Below are 10275 nucleotides of genomic sequence, written 5' to 3'. Positions count from 1 at the left end.
CCCCTGAGCTGGAACGTACGAACCGCGCACGGGTGTATCGAACAATCAACGAGACAAAATCGCAAAGCGGTGGCCCACAGAATGAGACGACTCGAGCGAAGCAGCGCGTACTTCTGCCCGGTGGTTGATTCTCTTCTTCGTCGCGTGCACTTTCAGGATGCAGGAGCCCGGCAAAAGCTCCGGTTTGTTGTCGGGTTAACCACATCCTCTCCCTCGACGGGCCCTTCTTCCTTTCTTCTTCGGTTTCCAGCAGGGCACCGTACCCCGGGCAAGCGAGCCGCGTGGAACCCCCTTAACGGACACACTCGCGAAAAAGGAGGGGAATAATAAAAGCGTGATTTCCTACTGCTTTCAGCTAATAAGCGCATCCGCTCGTCACTGCAACCTGCAATTATACAAAGTGCGCCGAGCTACCGCTCTGCTCCGCGTTCTCTCCCTCTCGTTTATGGCGTGTGTGTATCGAGAGAGAGTACTGTTATAATTTTGCACTTAGTGTCATCGCTAAGTGCGCGGCCGTGCAACGCTCGCGCGCAAGATGATAAAATGATATAATAACCATCATTAGCGCACGCGCTTTCTTGCTGGCGATCCCGGTCGCGGATCTCCTTTTCGTCGCAGCCGGTCGTTTTATCGTCGCGAGCGACGCGGGCACTCGCGCGAAGTCACACCGATGCGAGATCGCATCGGAGTGTTTAAGGATCCTTGCGTGGCGAAGGCCGACTATTTTTAAGTAATAACGCCGCGCCGCCTGTTTACCCACACGCCACGACGTAGTCTTTCGCGTGAATCAATTTCATTCCTTCCATAGGGGATGCGGGCAGCATTTGCCAAATCGTAATTGGCCTCTGATTTGATTAATTGCAATTCGCGCCGTGGCAATTCCTACAGGATGTGCACAACACGTAAGCCGAGGTGAGGAGGATCCGCGACAGACAGTTTTCTTTCTTTGCGCACTCCGTATAAATTTACATTAATCAAAAAAACGGCGAGTAACAATTTACGGCCCGTTAAGCTCAATTTATAGTCTCTTAAAGGAAATAATTGCACGTTCCGGCGTCCGGCGTCGACGATTGCGGTGACGGGCTGCACGAGTATCGCGGCAGCAACATTTTAGTATCGCGCTGGAAAATCGTGGCTTAACGGCGCCGCCGGGCCGATTAAGAATTTCCATAGGCCGTGTCCACGCAGCTTTCCACGTTTCGCGGGTGGAAACGTGTTGTGGCGGAAGAATGTACGACGTACACACGTAATGCGTTCGAACGTGTAGCTGCGCCATGAGAAAGGGTGAGAGAAAGAGAGAGAGAGACAGAGAGAGAGGGCCGCCTCGTTCGACCGTGTCCGCCGCTGGGGAAAATCGTTAGTGCCCCGGCAGCGGCGCGGCCGACCGCTAATGGGGCCCCAAATTAATTTCACGTAATTGTGGGTGTACGGTAGTGCGCGTCGCCGTCCGTCCCGGCTGCCTGTTTTACCCTAATAGGAATAAAATAAGCCCTTATACGTGGGGAGGCGAGAGTGCTCGCGCGCGCGCGTTGCCACATAATTGCACCGGCCAACGGCGGAAATAAGCAAACGCGATTAAGCCCCGTGCACGCTGTCACGCTTGCCGGGTTTCGCCTTCGACGACGACGATGATGACGACGACGTTACAGCGAGGGTTTCGCCAAATTACACGTCGCTGAACCGCGCCGAAATTCCGAGCTGATGGGACGCGCGACGACGTCGCGTAATGACGCCGCGCTCTCTCGATGCGTTCTCGTTCTTCCGTGAAACTTGTCGCCGAAATACAACGTCCGGAAGTGAGCGCGCGGATGTTCCGCTTCTGCGGGAAACAATCGGTAACGATCCGTTGCGTGCGGATATTTTAGAAAGTTCTCGTTCGGGAATTACGTGGTGCCGCGTGATGATAAGATCTGAAGCGGAATTCGTGAGCACATGGGAGTGAGATAAAAATATAATAGCAACGTGATAATGTATTTTCAACAATGTTACCCTTTTTTTGCACGTAAACTCCATACATATGTACGTGTGTATGTATGTATATATTGATCATTATAATGTATGACGAGGAATACCGGGATCCGTTGTGCACAGCCAGCGTATTGTTTGGCACGTATCATTTTGAATAATTGACTTTGTGTTATATTTATAATTTGGCACGACTAATTAATTTTTGATGCTACGTAGCTATATGCGCGCACACACTGATTTTTATTCTCGGCCCGTCTAATTATGTAGGATATAAGCTCTCCTGCTGCCGTACACGGCGGAAATCGTAAAGCGGGGATAACGATGTGGCAAAACGATACGCGAAACTCACCGAGGCCTGGCAGAGATACACGTAACTCTGTAGAAAGTAAAGCTTTAATTACGCCAAAGTTTCTACCTCGTGGCGCAAAACCATCACCATGTCATTAATGAAATTAGCTGTTATTAAAGAATATTTCAAGTAATGGCAGTTTCGAGTTCCGTTATCACTCAAAGATCGGTACACGCGTGTGAGAAATTAGTACGACTCGTCTAATTGGTCATGTTAATTGATAAGTCTATACACGAAAGGATACACAAACGATGAACTCTGAAAAAGAAGTTGAATAATGATATTTGATGTTTTATTCAGAAAAAAACGTTGAAATTCCTTAATGAATCTACTCGATTCGAGTCGAGAGAAAAAAATGAGCAAGTAGAAACTTACCGTTGAAAAAAGCGGCCAAACATCAATCTCAATTTGCGCTATTAATTCGTTTCTCCCAGGACATGCTACTTTTACTTCGCCAAATCTAAAGCTGTCCAGTGGTAGCATATTGCGCACAGAATATAACAAGTCGGTGCGCGCGCTTACTGTCGTAAGTAAACGAGTCCCGAGTACGTGCATTCGCTTAAGGGGGGAGCCTGCTTTAGAACGTCGAAAATAAGGTATAATTTTACGAATTTTTTTGGAGAAACTATACAGCGGATCATTATAAAACTTTGATGCATTTATTAGTACATGTTTAAAAATAAAAAAATTATTTTTTTATTTGAATATATCGCCTGTAGAGGTCGTCCTGGAGGCATCTTAGTGCAGCCGGCATTGTAAATTGGTGAGCATTCTCCCGCCTCCAAATTTCATCCAAACTGAAAAATTGAAATATTTTCTCGTTATTTATGAATTCCCATCGTCGATGAACCTTTAATATTCATAAAAACATTAAGTTAAACAATTATTTTTGCATGAAAAAGTTCAAAAACTTTGCCTGAAAATCGTACTTTTGTGTTCTAAGCTCCACCATTTTGGCACTTTTCAACTTTTTTTTTCTCTCTTTGGTTCATCGACGATGGGAATTCATAAATAACGAGAACATATTTCAATTTTTCAGTTTAGACGCAATTTGGAGGCAGGAAAATGCTCACCAATTTGCAATGCCGGCGACGCGGCTGCACTAAGATTTCTTCAGGACGACCTCTACAAGCGATATATTCAAATAAAAAAATAATTTTTTTTATCTTTAAACATGTACTAATAAATGCATCAAAGTTTTATAATGATCCGCTGTATAGTTTCTCCAAAAACAATTCGTAAAATATACCTTATTTTCAGCGTTCTAAAGCAGGCTCCCCCCTTAATCGCAGATGTTACAATATGCATCATCGCGTGAAAATTTCGAGAACCTTGAGCAGATCGTCTAAACGCCAATCTGATCGTCCTGCATTATGCACAAGATTGCAAATCGATCGTTAAATGTAGAGACTCGACGATTTCGTGACTCGCGCAATTTCTGCCTCGACGATCGAAACATTCCCAACAAATCATTACGTATTCCATCTCGCTCCAATCTGAATTGTTTTTCAATTGCCTTCTATTGTTTTTTAACGAGTGCATCGCAGTATGAATACACACAACGTGCAATAAACACGCAATATAAATATATGATCCCGTAATCGTAACATAATTTAATTCGAATTGAGAGAAGAAGAAAATTTTGGGATGAAAATTTTTCAGAAACTCACAGATCTAAGCTTTCAGAGAAGCATAAAAATTTGAACAATCCACACGCACACGCACACAGTATAGCGTGCACTTTAACAAAAAAATTCAAGAAATAAAATTTGCTAGATTCGAGTTGCATGGCGAAAACGGCGGACCGTGAGACTACAAGAGTTCTGCAGGAAAACAGAGAACACGAGAGACACCATTAAATTTAGTATAATATATTTTCCATATAATAATTCTCGCTATACAGACATTATTTTACAAAGCGTGGTTCATACATACTAAGTACTTCTTGCTGCGTTACTTAGCTACTAAGCGAACGCGCCGTGGATCGACTTTCCAGGCGGAGTCCCGACGACGCGTCGCGTACGACGCCCGCGCATCGTGCAGCCTAATTTTAATATTATACATTCATAATACTGGTATGTTCTTATCGAACGCGCCACGTCCGTGTCATCGAGACGTCGAAATCCGCCGCGCGTCCACCGGCGGAAGCGGAACGCGCAGGATTACGCGCGGCGTGGAAAAAGGCACGCGCGATTCTCCCGACGCGATCCGTCCGATCCCTCGAGCACGTGCTTCGCGTTACGCTACGTATACTGAAATCTGAAAAATACTTTGAAACATCTCGTATCTTGGCTCGAGTCCTATGGACTCCTCCCCTTCCTCGTCCCTCATTCACCCTCGTGGTTTTTCGTCGTTCGTGTCACTCTCGTCGCATATTTACAGCTTCGCATTTCCGTCGCGCATGCTCCCGAATATGCGTATATTTACAAGTAGAATGCCGCGATTTATTTCCACGAGCCGAAACTCGCGGGATCATTCATGTTGAACTGACGCGCTGCTACGAGAATTCCGTGAGCGAATATTCGATTCGTACAAAATTAAATGTGTTTGCCGGCCTCGCCGGCGAGAAACATTTCCGAGCTTCGATCTTGATCTTTCAGAACCTGATCTCTCCACCGGTTGATCTATCGACAACTCGCGAAGATCTCCGCGAAACTAACGAGCAGTTCGTGCCTCGGAGATTCCCCGCTCGTTAGTACATAATCTACCCGTGCCAGTTGCATTTCAGTCTCGTCGTGATTTTCCTCGCAGAAAAACCTAGCAATTTCTAAAGTACAAGTTCAGGATAATTCCCGTCCGAAGAGAGGACGGAAACGTCGTTTCGCGCGATTGTCTCGTGGAGAAACATGTAATCGCCGTTTCACGCAATCGCATCGTCATCGTCGTTTATCGTGCGAACCGCGTATCATCGTGTCGTTTAACGAGACTGCAAAGAAGCCTCGTGCAAAGACTCAATCGACGTGTGAAACGAGCATCTTTTCCTGCGTGCCACGTATTCTCCACAGACCAACCGATATTCCACCGTGTCGGTTTTTAATCCTTCCTTCCGAGACACATCGCAAGCCTCTATAACGCTGTCGTTCCTCGCAAATTATTGGTCGCGGCTGTCGTGGAATTTTCGGACCCGTCGCTCGCATCTCGTTGTCTCGTCGATATTAATTGACCGGCCGATTTGTTCGTTCTTTCGTTCGTCCGCCGTGGAAAAACGGTGGGCAAAGTGCCGGTTTCGCTACGCCGACACGAGAGAACGTCGGTTATTTGAATAGTCAGTCCCCCTCGCTCCTATCTTCGTTCGATGCCGCCCCGATGACGCCCTCTTCTACCCCTTACGGTCTTTTTTGTCGTTCACGGCGACCGCGTGTAATTTCGTGTCATTTTAGATTTCTTCCCCCGCGGCCAGGTCCCCTCTAATGTCATATTAATTGTAGTTTCGCGTTCGCCCGCGATTGGCTCGTTTCCTGGCGCGACCGAAACCGTCCTCGACGGCACGAAACGATCGACCGTCGAACCGGATTTCTGACCGGTATGGTTTCCTCGTCTTGTCGCTATAGGAACGGACCATGTCGATCTATGTAATGCGATTACGACCTTGCGTCAAATGCACATGAGAAATGTGGAGAAACAAATTTCGTTCTTCGTTTTTCCTCGTGGGTATTGACTGGTTTCTTTGTAGACCTGTGTCCCCCTACACGCGCCAGAGAAGCGAGAGTTTGGAGAATTTGTTCCAAGATTGTTGCAAGATCGAGGAAATAAAACGCAAACACACGAGTCTTTGGCACAGCGAAATCAGTTGTTCAGCGCGACAGCGCGCGTTATTCGCTCGTACAAATTAGCTTACAACATTCCGCAAGGAAACCCTCAATAATCGATCGTCTGAAAAACGAGCGCGCTGCACGCACAGTAATATCGCGATGTAACCTGATTACGAGCGTGGAAGAGAACAGATTCGCGGCGAAATTAGTCGACGGCTCCCCGGAGCTCAATTAAATAAATAATTATCACAGTGTATAATTAACGACAATTGCGATCAGAATAAAACGCGTCGGCATAAATAACTTCATTCTTGCAAAAATACATGAAGCAAGTGACCGAGCAACGGACCGATCGTGCACTGCGCACGGAAGAACGGAAACGACGAACGACGAACGAGAGCAGCAACGAACAGTCGCGTCTGTCCACGGGACGGCGATTCGGACAGCGGGGTTTTTAGTTTCGTCCGTTCTACACGTTGATCGCATCGCGGCGCTGAATACGTCGCTTCGCGGTAACCCGCCATTCACTGGACGCTCAAATCACGAAGTTCGGTTAACCGCACGATACTTCCTGCCCGTTCTCATTATCTACAAAATCCCGGACGTCCCGTGCTATGTCACTTCCTGTTCTACCTCACGAAATCGGCCGCGGTGTGCGTTCTCCATTCGCGTCCGATCCCGTGCGACTCCGTTTCGGATCTCGCGAGTTCGCGAATCACGAATCGCTTTCGCCAAGATTCCGATAGCGATCGCGACGACGTCGTACGACATGCGATACAAGGACCTTCTTCGACGCTCGTGTGCACTTCAGCGAACGTAACAGTCTCGTTACGTCAGTTGCGCTCGCTCCTTCGGTTGTACTAGTAATAGCTGCGCAATTTGGATGGCTTGATGCGGATGCCCGAGGACACGGTATAGCTTGCCTGGATTAACGCAAACGTCCGAATCGTCGATCTACGAGTGTTCCACGCGAGAAGCGACCTGAACAATTTCTGTGCCGCAACTCGCCGCGATTTTAGCGCGATAGCCGCTGAAGTTTGAGCGACTTCGTTATCTCTTTCAAGAGTGACTGATTGGTGCGAAAGAAACTGCTCAGCACTCGACTTCTTCTAATGGTTTCTTACACCCAGTCATTTCCCTCAGGTGCTCTTGTAGATTCCAATAGCTGCAAGGATCTCTTCAAAGGAATCGATCTTCCTCCACACGCTACTTTCTGCAAATCGCTGGTCCTCCCGTCATCGTTGCCGTGAGGAAATTACGTCATCTCGCGTTCTAATTCTCGCGATGGACAGCCTTGACGTTCTCGTCGCTGTCGTGCGAGATTCCCGATGCTCCATTAGCGATACCAGAGAGCTCCGTGCCCTAGATATCATGTATGCTCTCCTCGTCGCTGTCAGCCCTTATGCTCCGAGGGCTGTCCTCCCGCTTCATGGGCGATCCGTCCTGGCTCTCGCTTCTCTCCCGCTGTCGCGTCCGATTCATAGCTTCTCTTCCGTCCACTATCTCCGGACTGTCTCTGTAGTAGTTGTTCAAGTTCGGTAGACTCGCGCCGGGCGTGAGGCCGCCCAGATGGTTGCTAGGACCCGCCTGGATCATCGGGGGATAAGCCCTGGCGTCCTTCCTCAGCGGTGATCTCTCCCTGGAGTCCGGACTCTTGCTCCTATCCTGCTTCCGCGACCTGTCCATGCTCTCCCGTCCCTCCACCAGCTCCGGGCTGTTTCTGTAGTAGTTGTTGACGTTCGGGAGATTGGAGGCTGCAGTCAGGGTGCCAAGGGGATTGCTGGGACCCGCCTGCATCATCGGCAACGAGTACAGCCGCGCCGGCTTTCTGTCCGTCGGCGATCTGTCCCTCGTGCCCTCCGGACTCTTGCTCCTGTCCCTCTTCCGCGAGGATTCCCGACCGTCCGCCATCTCCGGGTTGTCCCTGTAGTAGTTGCTGAGGGACGACAGGCTTGAGCTCGCCGTCAGCGAGCCAAGAGGATTGCTCGGTCCCGCGAGGATCATCGTCGGCGGATACAGGCGATACGGAAGCGGTTTCTGCAGGGTCGCCGCAGCCGACGCCTGCTGATAGAAGAATCCGTTTGCGGGCAACGTGTGCGCGCTGGGATACTGCCAGTAACGTCCTGCGGCAGGATGCGCGGGTATGGTCGCGGCACCGCTGCCGTACAGCTGCTGGAAGGCGGCCACGGCGAAATTGTTTTCGGCCATTATCTCGAAACCCACGATCGTTTGTCGCTTCCATTTCGTTCTGAAAGTAACAAAGGAAGCGAACAGGTGAGTAATGATTGATTACGAGTTCCTGCTCGAAGGCCGGATTGGGGATTTCTTTGGGACGGGGACGCATGACTTCCGCACGCGAACTCGACGATTCGTATTGCGTTACAAAAATACGTTACAAAAACTAAAACTAGTGGTTGTATGAGATAATTTGGATTAGGTGGGAATAAATACGCATTGAACGATTTACGTTGCGCGTGTCCGCGCAAGTAAGAATTGCGTTTACGCCAAGGAGCAATGAATTTTTAATGATTGACTTGCATTTCGCATGATTCAAGATTCGTGTGATGAAGTTTGCCTATTGAAGATATTTATACAGGTCGAGCGATCGTTATTTTCACAATCGCAATATCGGGAAATGGATCTGACGTACGGACTACTAATGTCAAGCGACTGGCCCATGCGAGCCGTGAGATTTTGCGATACGAGCTTGATCGCCGGAAGCACGTGTGAGCATAATATAGTTCCACGGTAGTTTTCCAGATTCTAACGGCAAACGATAAGATCCGTTCCGAGTATTCCGTACATTCGTTCGTTTATTCGTTGGTCCCTTCGTTCGAGCAAAGTTACTGCACAAGAATCAACTCGGGCCACTACCCGAAGCAATCACGGACTTTCTGCAATTTCTCCCCGAGATCAGCCCCCATCCCACCTTCTCCCGCCCCGCAGTGCCCCTCTTCGGCCGCCTCACGTATGTAAATCTCGATCTGGGACAATTACGCTAAAACGGGGTGGCGTGCCGCCAAGTGGTTACGTTGGCCACACTACCGGGAGCTTATTATACTAACAAATAGCCCGTGGAGTTTCAGTGCCTAATCATCGCGTATCATGGCACGCACGCATACACCTACGTGCGCGTACACGTACGTGTACCCGCGCGCGGTCGCACCTGCGAACCTGTAAAAGCGCCCTTAGACGCGCGCGAGACAGAGATATATCAACAGGCCGGCCGGCGGTCAGGGGGTTGATGGCGTATAACGGGGACGAAACGAACGCGATGGAACACGAAGGCGGACACGCGGCGAGAAGGTCTCTCTCCACCGAAGGCCTTCGTATTAACCGAACATTACTGCCCGTAATACTGCAAATTGTACCGCAAAAATTACGATACTTTCTGCGAAATCAAGCCGCGTGAGTTACGTTTGATCGACCAGCGCTGCTGTGCACTGGCAAAGATTGCGCCTGACGAAATTTTCGAGTGGCGTGCACGCGGCGCGTGCACTTCACTTTGAATACTGGGAAATCAAATGATGCATGGGGAAGCGATTGAAATAAAATCGCGATAATGAGATTTCTCTATGCTCTATTGCTCTTGAAAATTGCATCTATACGATTATTTCAATCTTGATAAAGAATTTTAACATTTTTAAAAAAGAAATTTTATATAATGCTTTAAAAGTATTGGGTTGTAACAAAACTTCGTAACGTATTTTAATATCATTTAATGAAAAGAAAGAATAACACAAGGAAAGATTCTGCGAAAAAATGGAATCATAAAGCTATCACAAAGATGGCAAATGTCAATAAAACGGCGCATGTAATTGAATAAATATATATATATATATATATATATATATTTATAATAATTTTGTTTTGCAATTTCATTAAAATAATGCTACGAACTTTTGTTACAACTCAATATTTGGAAATACTAATGCTTCAATATAATAAAGTCTTATAACGAAAAAGCGTCTCTCAGCTGACGTTGATTCAAACTTCAGAGTCAATAAGCCGGAGAACGAATAAAGAAAACGTACAAGTTAAAAAGGGGACGAGAGCAACCAAGTTTTCAGGTTGCATAAATTACCGAACTTGTAACCTTCGTGTAACATCGCAAACGTTGGGAATTTTTTGATAAACGCGATACGAGGGCGCGCGCTCACGCGATTAGGGAGACTCGCCCTCCGCGAGAGAAATATATTAAAGCAC

At 47.8% G+C, this 10275-nt stretch overlaps 1 protein-coding gene across 1 annotated transcript in view; it reads right to left on the bottom strand.

Annotated features, from left to right (window-relative positions):
• Positions 1–4169: 4169 nt before the first annotated feature.
• The window catches only part of LOC105283369 (homeobox protein B-H2), a 28704-nt gene continuing 22598 nt past the window's right edge, over positions 4170–10275 (bottom strand). The window contains exon 3 of the mRNA XM_011346062.3: positions 4170–8317. Coding sequence (XP_011344364.1) covers positions 7432–8317 — 886 coding nt within the window. The 3' untranslated portion in view covers positions 4170–7431. The remainder of the gene's footprint in view (positions 8318–10275) is intronic.

The sequence above is a fragment of the Ooceraea biroi genome, chromosome 2, assembly GCF_003672135.1.
Source record: "Ooceraea biroi isolate clonal line C1 chromosome 2, Obir_v5.4, whole genome shotgun sequence".
NCBI lineage: Eukaryota > Metazoa > Arthropoda > Insecta > Hymenoptera > Formicidae > Ooceraea > Ooceraea biroi.
This window is presented reverse-complemented; position numbering and strand designations above follow the sequence as displayed.